This window comes from Lycium barbarum, chromosome 2, assembly GCF_019175385.1.
Source record: "Lycium barbarum isolate Lr01 chromosome 2, ASM1917538v2, whole genome shotgun sequence".
Classification (NCBI taxonomy): Eukaryota; Viridiplantae; Streptophyta; class Magnoliopsida; order Solanales; family Solanaceae; genus Lycium; species Lycium barbarum.
In genome coordinates, this window is record NC_083338.1 from 13667724 (window position 1) to 13691929 (window position 24206).

The 24206-nt window shown below is 35.7% G+C and overlaps 1 protein-coding gene across 1 annotated transcript; it reads right to left on the minus strand.

The window, feature by feature from the left end:
* Nucleotides 1-10666: 10666 nt before the first annotated feature.
* Nucleotides 10667-11632, minus strand: LOC132629339 (glutaredoxin-C1-like). Its single transcript, XM_060345019.1, has one exon. The coding sequence runs from the start codon at nt 11469-11471 to the stop codon at nt 11109-11111; it is 363 nt and encodes a 120-aa protein (XP_060201002.1). The 5' UTR covers nt 11472-11632; the 3' UTR covers nt 10667-11108.
* Between the last annotated feature and the right edge of the window lie 12574 nt (nt 11633-24206).

Sequence of the window (24206 nt, forward strand, 5' to 3'; positions counted from 1 at the left end):
CAGATTGTTTTTAAAAAAATTGTCATGTAGGCACCACACAGAATAAGTTAAATGTCATGTGGCATCCATGTCACCCAATTTCAATCACTAGTCTTGTTTATGTGTTAGAAATGAGGGGTATTTTTGAAACTTTGCTAACGATAGGGGTATATTTTGCCCTAACTGGTAACAGGAGGGGTATATTTAGCTACTTTGACTAACGGAGGGCAAAGTTAGCCAATAAACTAAAGTAGAGGGGTATATTTGACCCTTTTCCCTTTGTTAAAATAACACCCTTTTGTGCTCTAGCAGCAAAAAGGAATTTACTGAAATTGATGGTCTCATGATTAGTACACTTAAAGTCTTAAGTGGAGAATTTATTAAGTATATAACTTGGGCTTGCCCCGCGAGGCCGGCCCAACCCAACCCTTTATTTAAGTAGGGTTGGACTAGGATTCCTTTGGCCCATATAGAAGTGAGGCTCAAAAGCCCAGCCTCCCCTGGCCCGCCGGCCTTAAGGGTTGGGCTAAGGCCAGCTCTTGTGGCCAGTAAAAAATAATAAATTAATTAAATTTTTAAAAAATATAAGTAAATTAAACAAAAAGATAAAAGTAATGAGAAAAAAAGAATGTACTTACCACTAAGTAGTAAATTAGAAACTAGAGCAATACTTTTTAGTCTTAGAATTTATGTTATGTTTAATTTCTTTTGAACGTGATCTGAATTAGTGATAAAAAACAATAGTTTATATTTGTTCTCTTGAATTTTTTCTTCTATGATATGAATTTGCGCAAGAATGGGTGGTAGAAGATTCTATTTCATATTGCAAAAGTTTCATGTTCAAAGTGTACCAAAAATCACTTAGAAAATGTTATTCCGACAGACGAAAAAACTTAAAGGGTTGGCCTATCCTAGCCCGCGGCCCGTTTAGGGCTGGGTTGGGCTGCCATTTTGTCGGCCCTTCAATTAAAAGGGCCAGCCTGTCCTAGCCCATTTAATTCTTTGGCCCTTTAGGATTGGATTGGGTTGGGTTGGGCTGGGTCAGCTCATTTTGACACCTCTAGTAAGGAGTACTTCCACCTTATGGGCCCTACACGATGCGAATCAGGATAGTCGGCCTCCAATGGGCATATCAGAGACCAGATGGGAAACAAAAAAATGAAAATGAATGCAACAATATATAATAACAATTCATTTAAAATACATTTTATCTTTATTTTTTTGTTAATTTAAATTATTGATATTAGTTCATCCTATACTTTATATATTTAACTGGAATTATAATTTTATTACATAAGAATTCTATCCTCACTTTCTTAATTTGGCTCTTTTTATTTTGTCCCTTTCTAAAGTCTTTTTTTCTTTCTTTCTAATCTCAACATTTTGTGTTAGGGCTTTCGCGCTTCTAAATACTTTAATTTAATGTACTTTTCACTGGGTGAGAAATTGGCTCATGAATGGTGAGATGGGCAAGCTAATTACGATAAGATTAGAATTCAAAATCACAATATTTTCCTCTTTAATTTATGCATTCTCCAATCTATGTGGAAAGGTCGGACTAAGATCAGAGACAAGGTGGAAAACAACATTCTTTGGAACATTAATGTTGGTGATAGTAGCTTTTGGTGGGATGATTAGACTGGTAACGGTCCATTAACTAACTATGTGGACAACATCTACAGATCTGCTAAAATCAAGGTTTCAAAATTCTTCCATAGATGGGATTTAAGGAAACTTAGGACCTAAATCCTGTGGACATTGTTAACCACATAGAAGGTATTAGTAGAGGAGACAATAGCAACAAGGATTATGCTCTATGAAAAATTTCTGAAAATGGTCAGTATACCAACAATTAAAAGGCCAAAATGCCAAAAGACCCTTGTCTTAACAAGATTTGGCACAACTCTATTCCTTTTAAAGTCTCATTTGTAGCATGGAGACTACTACTGAGGAAATTGCCTTGGAGTATGTTTTCTTTAATAGTGAAGTTGCCATTAGCATCTGGATTTTTTTTTTTTGATAGACCTCTAGGTATACAAAATCCTTTTGGATCTATTAGAATTTGTATCCTGATAAAATGGTGGCAGAATGATTCTGCAAATCACTCCTATCATCATAAGCTGGCAGATCTGGAAATGCTATGCAACTTGTAAAATATGGTGATGGAAAAAAGTATAACCAATACAGAATGAAAAGGGATATTCTATGGTACATTGGCGCTGCTTTGAGGAAGAAATATCCCAAGTTAAGCTTCCATCCTCTTTGGTCAAAGACTCGTGCTAAAATAACGAAGCTAAGGCCAATACCATTCTACAGAACTGTCACTTGCAATTTTCCTGATAATGGAAAACAGAAATTGAACATTGATGCTGGATTGGTGATTTAATTTTGGCATACTCAGTTCCTATCTATGCTTTTAACACTAAGATTGCTGAACTTAGCTCCCTTAAATTTAGTGTTAAACTATGCTCTGATAGAGGAATCACCAATGTCGCTATTGAGATGGACTCACAAATCATTTACAACATTATTGCTGCTAGAGATGTGAGGAATGTCATGATGAGAAGGGACATCACTGAGATTATCTGTATGCTGGACAACAACAACATCAGGATAAGCCATTGCCTAAGAGATGCTAATCAAACTGCTGATTGCCTAGCTAATTAGGAGGCTACAAATGCTCAACATGGCTCTTTGTACATGAACTTTCATATTCCTAAGGTAAGGCATAATACATAAATAGACCCTCACCTGACAAATATGTTAGTGTCAAGTTTTTATGATGACAATTTTACTTGTGCAGGTATAGTAATTAAATCACACAAGGAATATATGGGAGCCCACAAAACAGTTCCAACAAAATGGAAGCCCACAACACAAACCCAAACGAGTTGGGCTCACGCGAGAAGACTGCATTCTCAGCCCTAACGATGCAGACAGCAGTACAAGATCTTTCAGAAAGGAAAAGATATCTGCTAAATAACGAAGCAATATTCCAGCAGCAGTACAAGATCTTTCAGAAAGGGAAACATATCTGTTCAATCACGATGCAATATTCCAGCAGCATCAAATCGTTTCAAAGAAGGAAAAGCCATCTCCAATATTAAGAGGAGTATCGCGAGAAGCATAATAATTCTGATGCTGCCTCGACGCACAAGGAAAGCAGCAAAAGCTCAGTCTTATTCTTTGAAATAGGATCTTTAATTCCATTTCCAAGGATCAAATCCCTTGGGTTGATCTCTCTGCGTGAAGAGCCTAAAACTCTATAAAAGGGGCTGCTTCACAAACACAAGAATTATGCAACAGTCTCATTACCTCCATTGCTCTGCTTTACTTTTAATAAACATTGTTAGTCTGAGTGATTCATAGTGTAATAAGAGAGAAAGGAGAGTTATAGCTTGTGAGGCTTTGTATCAAAAAGAATAAGAGTGTTTTGAGTGTAAACGTAGGAAAACCTTCATTGTACCAAACCTTATAAAAGAGCTGCAGAGATCACCCTTGCAACCCAAGGGGACTGGACTAGGATTCACATTGAATCTGAAACAGTATAAAATACGTGTGTCGTTTATTTTCTGCACCTTACTCACTGAGTAGATAGTCGACTGCTGGCTTAACCTAGTCGACTAACAGATCGAAATTTTTTAACAATTCACCCCCCCCCCCCCCCCCCCCCTCTTGCACTTTCAATTGGTATCAGAGCAAGGTCTCACTTTCAGTGCTTAACCGCACGTGAGAAAAGATCAAATGGCTGACACTCTAGACTCTGTCAAAAATCCTAAAGGTCATATATGCCTAGCATCAATGGGAGAAGATCCATGGATGTGGCACAAGAAGCTTGGACATGCTAGTATGCGATTAATTGAGAAACTAGCAAGACATGATCTTGTAATAGGATTGCCAAAACTCAACTACACAAAAGATCACTTATGTGATTCATGTCAAAAAGGTAAACAAACTAGAAACTCTTTTAGTTCTAAAGATACTGTGTCGACATCAAAGCCTTTGCAATTACTTCATATGGATCTAGTCGGTCCTACTAGAACTGCTAGCATTGGAGGAAAAAGGTACACATTTGTTATAATAGATGACTTCTCTCGTTTTACTTGGGTAATATTTCTTGCTCATAAAGATGATACTCTAAAGAATTTTAAGTTTTTTATGTGAGAAAATTCAGCGTGAGAAAGGATATTACATCACTTCCATTAGAAGTGATCATGGAGGAGAATTTGAAAATAAAGCTTTTTGAAGAATTCTGTAATGATCAAGGATACACACATAATTTCTCTTCACCTCGATCCCCGCAACAAAATGGTGTAGTTGAACGAAAGAACAGAACCCTTCAAGATATGGCAAGAACAATGATCATAGAAACAAGCCTACCTCATCACTTTTGGGCAGAAGCGGTAAGTACAGCTTGTCATATTTTGAACAGGTGCCTAATTAGACCAATTCTTAAGAAAACTCCATACGAGCTATGGACGGGTAAGAAACCAAACATCAGCTACTTTCATCCTTTTGGGTGTAAGTGCTTTGTTCACAATAATGGAAAGGAAAATCTTGGTAAGTTTGATCCTCGGAGTGATGAAGGTATATTTCTTGGTTATTCTCCTACTAGTAGATCTTATAGGATTTATAACAAACGTACTTTATCTATTGAAGAGTCTATTCATGTTGTATTTGATGATATTAATCACCTGGTCGAGAAAAGGAAAATTGCAGATGAAGAAGACGGTCAAATACTTACTACAGTAGTTACACAACCCACTGAAGAAAAGGCACCATGTGAGTCGACTTCTGATGTACCTCAGTCGACTGATGTTGCTATTGGTACAGTTCCAAACGAATGGAGAAGTGAACCTGACTATCCAAAGAAATTTGTTATTGGAGACATCCATGAAGGAAGGAAAACTAGAGCATCTAGTAAAATAATGTGAATCTTGCTCTTATTTCTCAATACGAACCAAAGAAAGTTGGTGATGCCTTGAAAGATGAATACTGGGTCAAGGCTATGAAAGAGGAACTTGATCAATTTGAAAAGAACAAAGTGTGAAATCTAGTTCCCAAACCTGAGAATGCTTCAATCATTGGCACAAAATGGGTATACAGAAACAAGCTAAATGAGGCTGGAGAAGTGGTTAGAAACAAAACCTGACTAGTTGCTCAAGGATATTCACAACAGGAAGGCGTTGACTATGATGAAACTTTTGCTCCTGTTGCCAGGTTAGAATCCATTAGAATTTTGCTTGCATATGCTTCTTTTAAAAAAATCAAACTTTTTCAAATGGATGTCAAAAGCGCTTTCTTAAACGGGTTCATTGAAGAAGAAGTATACGTCAAACAGCCGCCAGGTTTTGAAAGCTTAAAATTTCCCTATCACGTCTTTAAATTAAGTAAAGCTTTATATGGTCTTAAACAAGCACCTAGGGCATGGTATGATCGCTTAAGCTCTTTCCTGGTAAGTCATGGATTTTTTCGAGGAAAGATCGATACAACTCTTTTCATTAAACGATCTTCCTTAGGAAATCTCATTATACAAATATATGTTGATGATATTATTTTTGGAAGCTCTAACCCCTCTATGTGCAAGGAATTTTCTGATCTTATGCAAAGCGAGTTCGAAATGAGCATGATGGGAGAATTAAAATTCTTCTTGGGACTACAAATCCACCAAACTAACACTGGAATATTTATATGTCAAGCTAAGTATGCAAAAGAACTTGTTAAAAAATTTGGGATGTCTGACTCTAAAGCTATGGGAACTCCAATGAGTCCTACTTGCTCTCTTGATAAGGATGAAAAAGGAAAACCTGTTGATGAAACCAAGTATCGCGGAATGATTGGATCACTGCTCTATCTAACTGCTAGTCGACCAGATATTATGTTTAGTGTGTGCAGGTGTGCTAGATTCCAAGCTGATCCAAAGGAATCTCATCTTACTGCTGTTAAACGTATCATTAGATACCTTCATGGAACAACTAACTATGGTTTATGGTATCCTAACACCACTGATTTTACGCTAGAAAGTTTTTCAGATGCAGATTTTGCAGGTGATAAAGATGATAGAAAAAGTACCGGTGGTACTTGCCAGCTTCTAGGAAAATCTCTTATTTCCTGGAATAGCAAAAAACAAGGATCAGTCTCTCTATCTACTACTGAGGCTGAATATATTGCTGTTGGTCAATGTTGCCCACAACTAATTTGGATGTCTTATTAGCTAAGTGATTATGACTTGTTTTTTAAACCTATAAAATTTTTCTGTGATAACTCTAGTGCTATCTGTCTGTCCAAAAATCCTGTGCATCATTCTAGGGCCAAGCATATAGATATTAAGCATCATTTTATTAGAAATCATGTTGCTCAGGGAGATTTTGAAATAGTTTTTGTTAACACTGAAAATCAGCTTGCTGATATTTTTACTAAACCCCTGCTTGAAGAACGTTTCTGCATGCTAAGAAAATCTTTGGGAATTATTGATAAATCTGTCTATTTTTTTAATCCATGCCACAATTTTCGGCTTCTCAAATCTTTGTCATAAATTGTATTCCCATCTAATTTATGACAATCCCATCTTCCCATATTTACTTTTTACCTTTCCCATAAATCTTTTTGCCTTACCCGTATCCCCATAAACCCCTTCACTTTCCTCTTCACCTTTCCCTTCCACCACTTCCGTCCATCTTCTCATCTCCTCAATGGCGAAAACCGCGAAAATTCCTACTTCTTCCACACGTCACAGCTCAAGGCTCCAGGACATGGGTAAGACTCCCTCCTTTACTCCTCATGACGTCGTCGTCTCCGATGACCCTGCTTCCTCTGACGACTCCGACTCCGACTCCATTCCCATTTGTAATCTTAGGAAGCGAGCCCTCTCTGAGGGTGCATACTCCACCTCCTCCAAGAAACTCAAAACAATCTATGATAAACCTCTTGATCTTCGAATTTTTTTTTGGGATGAACATCATCAAGCACGGTTCTCGTCTCTTGAGGACAAAACCATCGTTTCTAGTAGGATTGTCGATCTTGACCTTATGCTCTCTCTAAGTTGTAAGGTTAAACAACTATTTGTCTATCAAGGATGGGATTTTTTTTTTTAAAACCCCTCCTCATGTGTATGAAATTCCTGTTCGTATGTTCTATGCCAATCTTAGGTCTTCTAAGGCTAATGAATTCAAAAAATTGGTTCTTGGTACTCACATTGTGCTAAATTGCTATGTTCTTGACTCTATTTTTGGTTGCACCTGCTCTGGTTTTTCCGAACTTCCTAAGAATTTTTGGCCTGAATCTCTTGAAGTGTCTTTTGACGATGTTAAGAAAACCCTCTCCAATTCCACTTCTTCCCCTGCTCAAATTGGTCCGTCCAATATCTCGTTTGAGGCTCGTGTGCTTGCACATATGGTTGCCACTACCATTGTTCCTCGTGCTGGGTCCTACTCCACTATCTCCCAGCGTGATGCCATTTTTGCGTTTTGCCTTCTTTCCAAGAAAAAAATTAATTTGTCCTCCGTCATCATCAATTACATGATTGAGTGTGCTACCAATCCCTCCAGTCTTCGATATGGTATGCTCATCTCCCGCATCTTAGAAGTCCATAAAATCGACTTAGTCGACTATCCCGTCACTCTAGTAAAGCAATGCTACAATTCTAGGGTATTTGGTAGCATGGGATATATCTTGAGCAATGATTCCTGGTTGTTAAAAGACGTTTATGAAGCATCTCAACCTGGTCCCTCCACTAAAGAGAAAAAATCAGATTCCTCTGTTGTCTCTACTGAATGCTATGAAGAACTTCTCGCCAAACTTTCTTCTATGGATGAAAAAATTGAGTCCATCAAAGACTTAATGGCATCCATATTGTTTCAAGTAGAGAAGATTCGTGATGTGACTAAGGAAACAGGTGCTGATGTCTCTAAGCTGCGGGTGAAATTAGATGCTATCATTAAGGAAGTGGTCAAACTGTCCGCCAAGCTTCAAGCCAGTGTTGCCGCCATGCCTGAACGTCTTACCACTCCGTTGACTGAGATGAAGGATGCTATTGTAAATACTTTAGCTTACTTTCTTCGTCAGCCAGTCTTCCGTCGTCAAGCCTAGTTCTTAGTTTTTTTTGGACTGTTTAAACAATGTTTTTGTGGGACTTATGTTTGGTCGTTAGTTGCTCCTTGTTTAGTCTGTTTTGTTTGGTTGTTAGTTGCTATTTACTACTTGCTATTTGCTCCTTGGTTAGCCCGTTTTGTTGGATTGGTTGTTTACTGTTCTTGGCTTTTGTTTTTTTGAGTGATGCCAAAGGGGGAGAAGGACAGTCAACTACTCAGGGGGAGCCTACAAGGACTAGTCGACTAGTCAGGGGGAGCATCTGTTACAGGGAAGTTGACTACACATTATCTAAAATTGTCATCCTAAAAAAGGGGGAGATTGTTAGTGTCAAGTTTTTATGATGACAATTTTACTTGTGCAGGTATAGTGATTAAATCACACAAGGAATATATGGGAGCCCACAAAACAGCTCCAACAAAATGGAAGCCCACAGCACAAACCCAAACGAGCTGGGCTCACGCGAGAAGACTGCATTCTCAGCCCTAACGATGCAGACAGCAGTACAAGATCTTTCAGAAAGGAAAAGATATCTGCTAAATAACGAAGCAATATTCCAGCAGTAGTACAAGATCTTTCAGAAAGGGAAACATATCTGTTCAATCACGATGCAATATTCCAGTAGCATCAAATCGTTTCAAAGAAGGAAAAGCCATCTCCAATATTAAGAGGTGTATCGCGAGAAGCATAATAATTCTGATGCTGCCTCGACGCACAAGGAAAGCAGCAAAAGCTCAGTATTATTCTTTGAAATAGGATCTTTAATTCCATTTCCAAGGATCAAATCCCTTGAGTTGATCTCTCTGCGTGAAGAGCCTAAAACTCTATAAAAGGGGCTGCTTCACAAACACAAGAATTATGCAACAGTCTCATTACCTCCATTGCTCTGCTTTACTTTTAATAAACATTGTTAGTCTGAGTGATTCATAGTGTAATAAGAGAGAAAGGAGAGTTATAGCTTGTGAGGCTTTGTATAAAAAAGAATAAGAGTGTTTTGAGTGTAGACGTAGGAACTTCATTCAAAACCTTCATTGTACCAAACCTTATAAAAGAGCTGCAGAGATCACCCTTGCAACCCAAGGGGACTGGACTAGGATTCACATTGAATCTGAACCAGTATAAAATACGTGTGTCATTTATTTTCTGCACCTTACTCACTGAGTAGATAGTCGACTGCTGGCTTAACCTAGTCGACTAACAGATCGAAAGTTTTTAACAATTCACCCCCCCCCCCCCCCCCCTCTTGCACTTTCAAAACATGCCCTCCAAATTTGAGTGTGCATAAGTAGGCACCTCAACTTATATAAAGTTGAACACGTAAATACAAATGCTGATGTGGAACATAATTTTTCGAGGTGTACTTTATACAAGTTGAGGTGTCTAGATTATCATTTTGTATGTTGGATTGTTCAACTGACAAAGTAGAGACAAGTTGAGGTGCCTACTTGTGCACGCCCAAAGTTGGAGGGCATACTTGGCAGCTGATGTCAAGTTTGAGGGCCTGTTTATGTATTATGCCTATGCCTAAACCGGTTGATGGATAAATGGCAAGTCCCTATCTTAGAATTAGATATGAGAACAGTAACGTTTTGTTAGTTAAGCTTATGTAAAAGAAGAGGGATGAAGCTCTTAATTGTATTTTTGTATATCCCCCCCCCCCCCCTCCCCCCCCTCCTTCAGCTTCAGTTGCAATGGCTCATATACCATTTAATTTGCAACTTTTTTGTAATTTGAGGTAAATTCTGCCCTCCTCCTTTGATTATAATAAACCCTAACCCAGAATTCTATTGGGTTAATTTTTTACTCCCTTCGGATCAAAAACAGTGTCCACGTAACCTTTTTTTCTTGAGTAAAAAAGAGTGTCCACTTATCAAATCAAGAAAGAATAACCTTATTTTTTCAGATTTGCCCCCATTAAGTGTTTATGTGATCAAATCCAATACTAATTTAATTAAGGACAGTTTAGTCAAATTATCTCTTTTTATCTTGGAGTTAGTATTTTCTCAAGGGGTGTGCAAATGGCTAAGTGAACACTTTTTTTAATTCAGAGAGAGTATTTTTTTTTTTTTTTTTTTTTTTTAAATAACTTGTAATGTTGGGAATTCCGACAAGGCATTAATACTTCTGTTTCTATATACTCTGCAGAGTCTACACAATAATGTATATCGGCTGGCTGCTGGCATTTGTGCTGCTACACCTATTTAATGCGTATTGTTCTTTTTTTAGAAAGATTTTTACCATGGTTAGAAGGTTTGGGTTAACTTAACAGATCTGGGCCATTTATTTGTTTAAGGGACGCGAGTTAGAATTTTAATAGCCAACGGGAGGAAATGGACGGATCAGGAGGTACTGGAGGGCAGCCTGATCCAACATAATTAGCTGAAAACATAAGTTAGTGTCTTCCCTTCCTGTGGTTTCAAATTTGTGAGCCCAAAAAATTACTCTTCCGCTCGTGCTAGCATACTTCGTACATAAAATGTAATGTTACACACGTATAAATTTAACCATCCAAATGAGAAAATAATGTAAACGAAAGGGTCGATTCTTGAACTAAATGTATGATTAAGGGCATTAACCAGATTGTGACGATACTAGTAGGTAACTTAACAGATATTTCTAACTTCACCTAATTAACTAGTGCTAGCTACTGATATAAAGCTCATTAAACAAACAAAATACAGAAATTGGATGAATTCATCCATCATCCAGTAGCAGCTAGCCAGCTAAAAACAAATCTGAACATCCTTTGCTCTCGGTTTCTTCTTATACTGTCGTATTTTACTAAACACGAAATTTAAGAAAGAAAATTTTTTGACACGACATATTAGAAGTGTCTTGACATTCGTAGTCTTAAACATGTCATTGCATTTCTATTGCTGTAAAAGCTTGTCAATTGTAAGAGCAAAATAGAAAGTTATTTAAGAGTTAAACAGTTTTGAAAGATTAAAAAAAAAATTATTCTTTTTTTAAACAGACTAACGAACGGAATATCTTCAAAGTGGCCCGGAACAATCACCATAGGAAAAGAAATAAAATTCGAATTAAAGCCAGAGAGCTCCAGCTTCCCTGAGAAGTGGGACAAGAGTGCCATTAATATGAGAAGCCATGACTCTATCCATCGATCCGATTAGTTCTCCACCTACGTACACTACCGGAACAACAGATGAATTTCCAAGAAGTTTAGAGAGTGCTCTCTCCATCCCTTGTCCATTAGGGTCTTGGTCCAACTCGTAAACCGTTGGGCTCACTCCCAACTCACAAAATAACATCTTCACTGCATGGCACATGCAACACGTGCTCAAGCTAAAAATCACCACTGAACTTGCTGATGCCAACCTAGCCACCCTCTCCAATGACTCCGATGATGATGATCTTCGCCTCGCATTTGTGTTTTGGTATTGCATTTTATTTTTATTTTTTTTAAAATCTGCGAGTGAAAACACAAATAATGCAAAGAAACCCTTGTTCGCTCAACTAGTTGAGCATGCACTAGTATTGGTAATAAAATATTTAAAAAGGGAGAAAAAATGAGAAAATTAGATGAAAAAGAAAAGTATCCGAGGAATTTGAGTTTATGGAATGATGAGGTAATAGGAAGATATTGTAGGTATATATATAGTGAGTGTAGAGGGGGGGGGGGGGGGGGGGGGGGTAATTTCGTGAATAAGGATGATAATTTTATTATTGTCATTTGTACTTGGGAGATATCGAATGTATTTATTGTAGAAGTAATTATTTTTGCTCTAAACGGATAAAAAATTAAAAGCGGCACAATAATAACCGAAAGCGAATTATAAAGCCTTAAATGGACGAGGCAAAGGTGTCAGCAGAAGACACTCAAGGGATTACGTCAATAGCCAAGGAGTACAAAATTTATGTCTCCTATTGATCGATAGAAGTGGCAAAATGAATTCTTAAATTCTTTGTTCAGTTATAGTATTATTTGTTGTTATTTTTTTTTTTTTTTCAATATGATTACTTCTCTATAGTATTTCCTTTTCATGCCTGATTAATATGTTTTACTTGAGTCGAGGGTCATCGAAAATAATATCTCTACATTGGTAAGAATAAGGCTACATGCACACCACCCTCCTCTTACCCTCCTTGTAAAACTACATAGAAAATGTTGTTGTTGTTGATCGAACCGAATTGATTTTAAAATAGAAAATGTAAGATATGGCATAAATTTACATATAAGAAAGATACTTAGGAATCTTTGTTAAGAAGATAGTTATCTAATTTTTTTTATATCTCTGTTTAAACATTTTATTTAATTAGATCTTCAGTTCGAACAAAAATGGTAGATTTGACAAAGAAGCATAAGTAACTTCTATTTTTTTTTAAAAAATCTTAAAATTCAATTTGTCGAAAAGATTTATACTTGAAGTTTGGTAGTCGTTCTGGGGCTTGAGTACCAAGTTTTCTCCGAAATATTTCAATTTGAGAGGTTTCGCTCCCAATTAAAGACGATTTCTTCTCACTTTATCGGCCAAACCATTAAAATGACTTCAGCTAAGTGGACATTGAGTTGTTAATTTTGATGACTACGAATGATGCTGTTGCAGTTATTAATTTATTATATGCAGAGTAGTTCAATTAAGAGAAATGGTACGGTTTTCTACCACGCTGATTTGGCCACAATGGCCTAAATGGGGGTAGTTCAATAAATTCACATGAGTATCTAGGTTAAGTTTAATAATTTATGCTTAGACAAGGTCATTTCTACCCTTCCGTCCCAAAATTTATTAATTCGAAATTTGCATGCAAAATCTATCTCATCAATTTAATTTTAGATTTTTTCCCCAATACATTGAGAATCTCAAAGATGCACACATACTGTTCTCTCTTAATTACTAAAAAATAATTAATTTCTAGTCTTTAATTAAAAAAAAATTAGAAATCTTTCATACATGGATTACTTAATTACTAACTTAAAATTAATTCTTAAAATTATAACGTTAAAATAATGGCATATGTTAGTCATTTTTCCACTAAAATTTTTTAAAATGAAATTTTTTGAGAGTTTCAGTTATAAGTAGATTCTTTCAGATGTAACTTTATTGCTCTTTCACCGCCATCGTATAGGCGAATTCAAAATTTGGCAGCGGATGGACCATTACATTTATAGTAAATAATAGTACTCTAAAAAAGATAACAACATGTACATTCAGACTATTCGCCATTGATCAATTATTATAATAAATTTTTGTTTATAAATATGTGAGCAATCAAGAAACCGAAAGTTGTTGAATTTATTAGAAAATTATCTTCCATTTTTTTTTTCTAATGAACAAAATTTGAAGATAATTCGTGAAGAAATTCTTTCCATTTTTAAAATTGTGCATATTAATCACACGAGTTGATGAAAAATCTATAGCTTTATTTTGGTATTTTTTGTTAGATATAATTGCTTACTTTTATAGTTTTTTTCATATTTTATTGTATTAGCATCTTTTCTAAATATTATATTTCAAAAATATTAAGATTAATAAAAAGTATTCAAGGGCAATTTTGACAGCTATCACATCTTTTCATAATCAAATCAGAAGCAACTAAATGCACATTAACTAATTAAATTCACCAGAACGGTTAACAAGTTCAATTAAAATTTTCAACTCTTAATCTAAATTAAGGGTTAAAGAGAACTTGTAGTATAAAAGAATACAAGAACAAGTGAAAAAAGAACATTACGGGAAAAAATAAAAGAGAATAATGTAAATGAATAAAAATGTAAACAAAATAAAAAATAAAATATAAAGTTTGAAGGAGTGAGTGGGTAGAAAAGCCTGATGCGTAAAATGCAAAATTATATTAGCATTACAAAGTTAAATTTGAATCTAGCTAGAGGAGAGATGCTTTTTTCAAAATTTTAAGGCATCGGTAATCCCTCACTTTCACGTATGAGTCTGCCTTTGCATTAACAATGCTTAGCTTATTTTTCTTGATTTAATATCTTTTTAATTAATATTTATCTAATTTTCTAAAATATTCGCTAATATTTGATTTATATTTTTTTAAGATAAATAAGTTTGCATGTATGGTAATAACAGAATAACAACAAACTTACTTTTAATATTTAATATTTTTTTTTGTTTTCAATTGGTAGTATTAAACTAAAAAATGTAACTCTACTTAACTGATGCATTATCTAGATCAAATACTTAATTTGAATAAATTAAAATTTTCAAACAAAACGATGCATCCTTTTTATGTTTTCTCTTCTATTTCTTCTTAAAATTTTGAGTTGTTAATTTGTTGCAAAGTTTTAAGCTTCAGTGAGTGATAGACTTACCAATATCTAAAGTGCGAGAAGAAAAATAATCTTAATGTTTCGTTCGGCCATCTGATGCTTAACTATTGAAGTACATATTTAAATTCATTTTCAACTGTTTTTGTAAATATATCAAATTAATTTTGTTTTGATAATTTTTTTTACGTATTTAACAGATTTATAATACAAATATAAATGAAAGAATTGTTGTGATGCGGCAAAATCCTTCTTTATACAAATTCTCTCATAAAGTTTTTAAACAAAATTACAATAGGCGAAATGTGACATTGACCAGAACTATATATTAACTTCTGCCGATTTTATAGTTGAAATTCTTGTTCCGCCTTTTGCTAAGAAAATGTAGGTGTATTTATTTTATTACTTTGGTGGGAGGGCGGGGAGTAACTTTTAACGAGGAAAACATTAATAATATAATTAGTCATTTTTTCTTCATTTTTGTTTTAATATAATTCTTTTAATATTAGTTAGTCTTGCAAGATAATTATTACTGTCATAATTAATAAAGGAAATTAAAAAAAATTGCGAACAAATATTGGGATTTAATATTTTAACGTATTCTTTCTTTTTCTTCCATTATGTATGCCAAAAAAATCTAGTAAAGGTTCCTAGAATGTTTATAAAGTATCTGATTTCTTTTATTCAATTTAATAATTTTTTGGACCTATTCATGTTTTCATATTATCTTCAATTATTTTAAGTGCTAGGAGACAATAATATTTATAAAATGAGCTAATTATCTTAATAATGATGATTTTTCTTTGATTAAAGTTGGCTAAAAGAATCAAGCAAGAAGAGTGCTCTATACATTAAGTTGTTTGAAAATTTTCTATTTATTTCTCCTTGAAATTTTCAAGTTGAAATCTACAAATTATTTTTATTGGAATAAGCATAAGTTAGTGAATTTAATAGTGTATTTTGGAGGGAAAATTGTTGGTGGGAAATTGCTGATACCAAAAATTGTATAAGTAAAGATAATGGTGGTCATTTCATATCTGTGGCCAAATTTGGACCAAATTAATTTGGTAGTTTAGCAGCTCTCGTTCATTAAATAGCCACATCGATTCTTCAATATCTAATGAAGGTATGGAAGCAGGTGTGATGGTCCTTAGATTTTGTTAATGTTCCACAGCAAAGCAATTGCCTAATATAACACTTTTGGTTGGTATACCTCTACTATGGTAATAAATTCATAGAAATAGGTTAAGCGGCATTTATTGAGAGTAAAGGTGGCAACCGGTTCGGGCTAACCGGTTTTAACCGGTAACCGGACCGGTTAAATCAGAACCGGAACCGGAACCGGTAGAACCGGTTAACCGTGTAATTGTTTACCGGTCCGGTTCCAATATTTTGGAAACCGGAACCGGACCTGTTAAACCGGTGAAAAATAAAAAATATATATATATAAAAAAAAGGAAAGAGCCGTGGGCCCTTAATGGACCGTTGGCAACGGTCCATTTGCAAAAATGGCCGTTGCCAAACGGTCAGTTTTTAAATTTTTGGCCCCCAATTTTTTTTTTTAACACTTTAACCCATCTCCACCCCTATATAAACCCTTCTTCATTTTCATTATAATTCACATCAATTCACTCTTCTTCATCTTTCTCTCAAATTTCAATCTCTCAATTATAGTTTCTTTGCAATAATTAGCCGCAAAGTCTTATTATAGTTTCAACTTTCAATTATTAATTTTGCAATTATAATATTGTTGGTGGAGTTGGTGATTTTGCAACAATCCGAAGTAGCTTTGGTGGATTTGCAATTCTAGCCACCTTCACTTTGTTGGAAATTAATCCGGCAATTTGGTACCTTCGTTCCAACTCTATCTTTATTTTTCGCAATTTAATTCTAGCAATTTATTTTTCGCAATTTAATTTACGCAATTTAATTCTAGCAATTTAATTTGTTGTAATTTATTTTCTTGTGATTTAAATTAATTCTATTTAATAATGTCAAAGAGATTAGGACGTGGTGCCGGTAGTAGTAGTCGTACTGTTAGGGGTGCGCTTAATGAGGAAACATTTGTGGAAGAAACACCTTGTCATACCCCATTTTAACCGGGTTGATTTAGGAGTACGACATATTGGTGATTCCTATTTTTGTTTATTTTAAGGAGTCGCCACCTAATTATTTATGGTGAATTAGGACACCTAAAGTTTATTAAAGTTATGTTTAAAGTTAACTCTGTTTAAGGTCTGCGAAACTTAAGATTCTAGGTAAGGGTTCAATTAGTCTAAAGGGAAGGTATTAGGCATCCTTTAAGACCCATTAACAATGGTTAACCGACCGGACTAAAATTTAATTAGGCTAAGTGTAAATGTAATGTTTAAATGTTTAAGAAAATATATTATAAGTATTCCTAAAGTTATTTAAAGTAAAACTTAGTTTAGTTAAAATAAACTAAAAGAAAGGACATGTGATGTTTATATGTGTTTGAAGAAAAGTGAGTTATGCCGATTCACAAATTAAAAGAGTTATTGTAAGATTAATGTTAAATAAGTTTTTAAAGGTTTCATATAAAGACTAATAATTTAATATATATATATATATATATATATATATATATATATATATATATGTAAGGATTGTTTTAACAAATATACGTTTGAAGCGTTGAAAAAGAGCTAAAGTGAAAGAGTTATCCGTTAAACTAGTTTGCCTTTTTTATTTCTCAAATGAGCTAGGATTAGTGTCAAATATGTAATGTTTTAAATTTATAAGATAGTAAGAGCAAATCTTGATTCTTTTAACTCAAATGAATATAAATTTGCGCTATTGAAGATCAATTATTCTAAAAAAAAGTAAATATTATGGATACCATAAATGATTCTAATAATATAAAAAAGAAGAAAATGAAACTCTGTGGAATTGATTATTATTAGCTTTCCTTAAATTACTACCCATTATTAAATTAAACTCCACTAATTTGCTAAAGTTCATCTAGATTAATAAACAAAAGTGTTAGTCACACAACACAAATTAAATGCACAAAGATAAAAATAGAAGAGTGAAGAAGTTAAATGGGCTCCAGCCCATTTTTATGACTGCTGTAACTAAGCTACTGTTGGGTTATGGCCCAGTCATTTTGGACTGCTGTGGCTGTCTGTTTGCTGTTGACATTGATTGGGCTTTGGCCCAAATTTTATTTCCTTGTTTGGCTGTAGGTTGGCTGACTTGAAAGAGAAATTGCGTTGGGTTTTAGCCCAACACCGAATGCGGGAGATGACGGGTCGCTTGGACTCGTATGCGAGATGTCATGCATAAAACGAAAAAGGAAAGGATTAGTATACGAACAATAAACGAGTTCAAACATGCGAAATATAACAAAAAATGAAGTAGCAAATTATGTATATACTATGTATATTTTAGTATATCTTATGTATATACATTCATAAGAGTATTTAGAAGGTTAATGTCAAAGATGATGCAAATGCAAGCAAGATGGTGCGGGTACCAACAAGAGCCCTGACAAGTTTTAGCGTAAGACAAAAGGAGGGGTCGTGGATACTGCCACAGTGAGGGAATAAAGTCCATCAGAGATAAAGTAATTTAGGCAAGAGCAGTGGTGATGAGCCAGCGATTTATAATTCAGTTAAAGAGAAATAGGTCATGGCCACATCTACAGAAGTAGATTTAGGGAGGAAGGAAAAAAAAAAGGAGAAAACCCCATGCATATAGCCCATCATAGCAGCCTAACACAAACTGTAATAAATCATAGAATTATAGGACACGGGGGGCGAGCTGATTCTGTAGTGATAAACTCACAAGGATAAGCTACAGATATGGAACTAAGGCACTACATACTTCTGAAAGCACTAACTGGTCCATAAGTTTAGGTTCACGCTGTAATGTGCACCTATGATCAAACACGAGTCAAGGTGAAATAAACAAGCAGGGTTTGTAACAAGGAAAGCTGGGGCATGATTCCAGATGAACAGAATTTGAAAGAGATGATCAGGGGCAAAGCATATACCAGATCACACTTTGGTTTATGATCAACATTTTCGTTCACAACTATAAAGAAGGCCTAAAATGTACATAATTCATAAGCATATTTTAGGCTAAAGTGACATTTAGGCAGGGGAATGCAAAAGCAGCATGAGGCAGTTATCAAATTAAAACCTCTCTCGGCACAGATGACTTCAAGAAAACACATAAAATATCAGCTAGCCTTTAGCATGTTCAAGTATTTCATTTGTTTGCAAGTTATTCAGACAGAAGCACATACACTGGGTCTAGCAGGTTTCAGGTTTCGAATTATGACTAAGCCCCTCAAAGTAGGCTGGATTTTAAACATAAACGAGACTCACGACAAGATCACACCAACACAATGAAATCTGGGCAAAGCATGTAGGTTTCTTAATCATATGTCTTCTAATACATTTACCCTGAACATAACATGCTTGAATGCAATATATTTAACGATTAATCAAACCATGGGCATTGTCTGAGGCTTCAACATACTAACAAGATAAGAAGGAAACAGGTCATTTGGGCAGGTTTCGAAAGAAGGAGATTAATCAGTTCATAAAGCTAATTAACCATCTAAAATACATATACTTAAACCTGAAGCAGGATAAACTGAACCTTAATTAAACATGATAACTATACTAATCAAGGCACAAGCATTATGCTAAACAAGTAATAAGATTAACTATACTAAGCATGATCACTAGATTAAACAAAAGAAACAAACAGAAGCCTGGATACTGTGCACGTAACTGAATCAATCTAAAAAAAAAGACACGATGAACAGAATTGTACAAACAGAGCACAAAATCACACAGCAGTCCAAAACATGCTCAAAATCAGTACTCTTTCAAACATGGACAACACTTGTATATATTTATCATAACCAACAACACCTACATATACACAGATCAACTGGACCAGCTCATAGAAAATACGAAGTAGCAGTGATATGCATGAAGGCAGCAAACTGGAGAATACTGAACAACAGACCAAGCAGCGCATCACATTTAGTGTTCTTCATGTATATATGTCGGATCTTTAACAATTAGGCAGAAAGGTCCAATACCAACAAAAATAATTAGATGAAAACAAGTTCAGGCTTAAAATCATGTTCGAACAACTAAAAGACACAGATAAAACAGGGCAGTTTGAGTTCCCATACGCAATATACCTGAGATATACACTCTACGGTGTATATATCAGATGTATATCGAATGTATAACTTCTTCTTAGCTTGATAACCCGCTGTATATCCTATGTATATTCGACTTTAAATCGGTTCCAAGTCCTAGAAATTCAGTCTAAATACTCAAAACCACAGTATACGACTTTCAAATTATTTCTTAGCAATTAGTATTCTATCGTAACAGCTCCCAAACATTTAACAAGCGATACAACAACAAAGAAAAAATATATAACTACTCAAGACGGCAGAATAACTTAAATTCTTAAACCGAGCAGAAATTAAAGACGATAAGTGATAAATGTGTCGAAGTTCACCTTTTTTGTGCGCAATGAAGTGGGTATGAGTCTCGGATTCGTACTCGAACTCGGAGAAACCAATTAAAGTAACAAGAGTTTCCAACCAAGAATAAAGTAGTTGTTGGCTGTTCCTTTTCGAGTCAGACTATCTTTTTTTGAAAATCTGTATTTGTAGGGGGGTTTTTGGTTCCAGATCCTTGTCGATGTTAGGATTGTTTTTCGTCCCCCTCCATGATTACACCCGGATTCTACTTATAAGTTTTATTTGTACTAAAGAAAAGGAAAAAGAAGGAGCGTATGAGAGAGAGTAGTGTATGACAGAGGCGTGGGGAAACAATGGTGAGTGGAGAGGAGCGGGTAACGTGGGGGACAGGGGAGACAAAAGTGGCAGGAAAATGAGGAAGGTGGAGAGGAGCGTGGGAGAAGGGAAAGGGAAGGGGGTGCGGCGGTGAGGAGATAAGAGGAGGGAGAAGGGAATGAAGAAGAGAGAGGGAAAGGGGTTAGGGTTAGGTTTAGAAGAATAAGGTAAATGGGCCGGGTCGGGTGAATTTATTGGACCGGGTAGGGAATTATTTGGGCTGGTTGATTAATTTAAACGTGGGCTGATATAATGTGGGTTGGGTATTAAAATGTGGGCTGATTATTTGGGTAGGGGAATAACATTGTATTTTAAGTCATTAATTTGGCTGAAAATTGTTGATCCTTCTTCCTCTATTTAATTATTTTGGGCTTCTAATTTAATAACTAGTACAACATATACTATGTAAAGACAATTAATAATTAATATGTAGAAAAATAAAGATTTTATAAGGTATTGTCTTGTAATTAATTTAACAATTCCAAACCCGAAAATGAAACGATGACGGACATTTAAAATTTGTGATAAATTAATACTTGTAATGTTAAAATAAAAGTAGCGAATATAAATAACAGTGAAAATAAAGTATCTAGCTCTTCAATAAATTTAGACGTCCGAGTGAATAAAGTTAAATAAAGGAGGGACAAAATTGGGTGTCAACAGATGCCCCTCTTCGACCGGAGGTGATGTAAGAATCTTCGGGCGAAGAAGTTGACGTAGTAGCCAATTTTGTTTGGACCAACGAGTATGAGTTTTTTAAGAAAGTATGATTTAGGAAAATTGATGGAAAATATTATGAGGGCCGAAGGAATTATGGAAAATTATGGCCGAATCTCAGTTTCGAGTTGCCTACATATCTCGGGCTGCACGAGAATCAGGCCATGTGTAGTTCGAAAGTTTTTGTGGATTCACAATCTTGCAGGAGGTTGTAGACAAGTGACGAGACGTTCAAGAATGGAACACGTGTTTATAGCCTCCTAATTATAAATGTGGTGCACAATACACCCATAAGTAGGACTCTACTAGACACGGTGTAAATTCTTCAAAGATGCCCCAGTGTTGAGTTATGGAAACGCTGGGGATGTAGAAAGGAACATGAGATTGCGAAAAGAGTAGATTCAGTAGAGTTTTAGCGGGAGATGTGAAGGAGAAATTAACCTACGTATCACATGTTTGTGGACGTAGGCGGATTGAGTTCGAGAGTAGATCCGTGACCTTTGCTTGTGAGTTTGACATTCCTCTTCAGCAAATTTGCCCCAGTTCACTGCGTAAGATAAAGTTCCACGTTGTGTTGCGTCTCTGCAGGTTGTACTTTCTGCCAAAACTGAAATTCATGTCAAAATTAGTAGTAAAGTTGGAAGTGTAAAATTATAAAGAGTGTAAAATGATAGTAAATATGAGTGTGGGAATGAAGATGAAGCCGTGTGGCTTTTGATGAAGCAGTGTGGCCAAATGTTGTCTCTGGTTGTATTCAGAGACTTGAATGAATGCGTGATGTGTATGCTGAGGATGTGATAATATCTCTAGTTGCATTTGAAGATGATAGTGATAAGGTCTCCGGCTGTCTTCCGGAACTCGATGATAAATGATATCTGCGAATTTTAAGGTAAATTCATTAAAGTGGTAAGGTAGATGATGAAATAAAGGAATGAAGTAAGGATTAAAATAAGTGTATAGCCGTTTGGCTTATGCAGGTGAGGCCGTGTAGCCATGCGATGTCTTCGGTTGTCTTCGGGGACTTGATGATGCGTCTCCGGTTGTCTTCGGGGACTTGATGCTATGTCTCCGGTTGTTTTCGGGGACTTGATGCTATGTCTCCGATTGTCTTCGGGGACTTGATGCTATGTCTCCGGTTGTCTTCGGGGACTTGATGCTATGTCTCCGGTTGTCTTCGAGGACTTGATGTTATGTCTCCGGTTGTCTTCGGAGGCTTAATGATAATTCCTTTAAAGTTCAAGGTAAAATCGTTAGAGTTGGTAAAGTGAATGATAAGGTAGAGAGTAAAGTCATAGTGCAGCCGTCTGGCTTATGCATATGAGACTGTATAGTCGAATGATGCCCCCAGTTGTCTTCGGAGACTCGACGCCAATCCTGTAAAATTCAAGATAAAAATGTGAATTCTTATTTTAGGGTGGAAGAACCCAATATGTCCTATTTTAGGGTGGACGAACCCAAGTATCCTATTTTAGGGTGGAAGAACCCGATATGTCCTATTTTAGGGTGGACGAACCCAAGTATGTCTCCGGTTGTTTTCGAGGACATGATGCATATGCCGTGTGAGACATTTAAAGAAATGATATCCTATTAAAGGCGGACGAGCCTAAAGTGTCCTATTAAAGGCGGAAAATCCTAAAGTGTCCTATTAAAGGCGGACGAGCCTAAAATGTCCTATTAAAGGCGGACGAGCCTAAATGTCCTATTAAAGGCGGACCAGCCTAAATGCTGTGCGTTTGTGAAAAATGATGTTGTCCCTTTGCAGGGCATTTGAAAGTAATAATGCAATGCTGGTGTGGTGCTTTTACAGTGCGGGCATTTGAAAGCAGTAGTGCATATGCAGTGCGGGCATTTGAAAGCAGTAGTGCATATGCAGTGCGGGCATTTGAAGAAATGATGTCCTATTAAAGGCGGACGAGCCTAAAATGTATAGTTATCCTCGGAGTGTGATATTGATTTCTACAAAATTTAAAGTAAAGTCATTAAAGTATTTAAAATAAATAATAAAACGGAGAGTAAAGTAAGAGTCAGATCGCTCGGCTAATGATATTGATGGTATCGTGACAGGCCAAATTAAGGACACGAAATCCTGATTTAATTCGTCTTCAATCTCGTCAACCTACAAAACAGGTATATAAAGTCATAAAATTATTGTGATAAAAATAAAATAAAATAAATTAAAAGATAAAGTTGGAAGTAAAGCCGTATGGCTTTTGAGGCGAGGCCATAATGAGCCAAATGATGCTTTTGGCCCTGATTGATAGACTTGACTGCTGATCTCGCGATTTTAGGTTCCTGCACTTAAAGAAAAATTCTTAGTTTGGGAGGGGGAAGTTGATTTGTGTTGACTCGAAGCTTGACGTTGTTGGCTGCTCCATTCGTCTTATTTGTTTGGATCTTGTGATCTCCGTTCAAGCCTCGGTAGATGAACAGTAGTGAAACAATTGAAAGAAAGTGTTTCATTTGAAAGGTATGTATGTAAGTATATGTATAAGGAAAGATATATACGTAAGTATATGTATATAAGAAAAGATATAAATGTATATATATGTAAGTTGTAAAATATTCTGCCAACTTTAAATTGTGACACTTCTAAAGTAATCGGTTCATAAACTTCTCGTCTGGTAGCCTTAATCTTGTCGATGCACAATTGTTCTTTTGTCTATATCTTTTCAAAATATGCCCCAGTTTTGGGTTCAGAAGAGTATGCGAAATTTATGTTGCGGTATGACCGAACCTTGTATAGGTTTCCTACGTATCCCACCAAAGGAATCAGGTCAGAACGTAGTTCGTAAGGTACATATAAATGGTTTGAAATTTTCTGATAAAGGGACCGAACCCGACGTGGATTGCCTACGTATCCCACCAAGGGAATCAGGTCAGCGTAGTTCTGTTATATAAATGGTAAAAGATTTGTTGGATTTTTATCTAGGTGTGACGGACCTGTATGTTGATAGTCTACGAATCCCGCCGAGGGAATCAGGCTATATGTAGTTCTCCTTGTATAAGGATTTTTTTTTGGATTTTCTATTATAATACAACCGAACCCTATATAGGCTGCCTATGTATCCCACCTCGGGAGTCAGGTCGGAACGTAGTTCATACTTTGTTGCGGATTTTTGATTTTCTGTTATAGTGCAACCGAACCCTATGTGGGCTGCCTGCGTATCTCACCATGAGAATCAGGTCAGCGTAGTTCGTAACTGTTAGGAAAGGTTGCGAACTAGGTTGTCTAACCTAATGTCATACTTTGATTTCTCCTTGAATTGCTAGCTTGTCTATCGGCTATTTCGATTTCTTCCAAGTGGAATATTGTCTTGTACT

What these genes read in the sequence shown, in the direction of transcription:
- LOC132629339 (XM_060345019.1), bottom strand. Translation starts at nt 11,471, where the DNA reads ATGCAATACCAAAACACAAATGCGAGGCGAAGATCATCATCATCGGAG.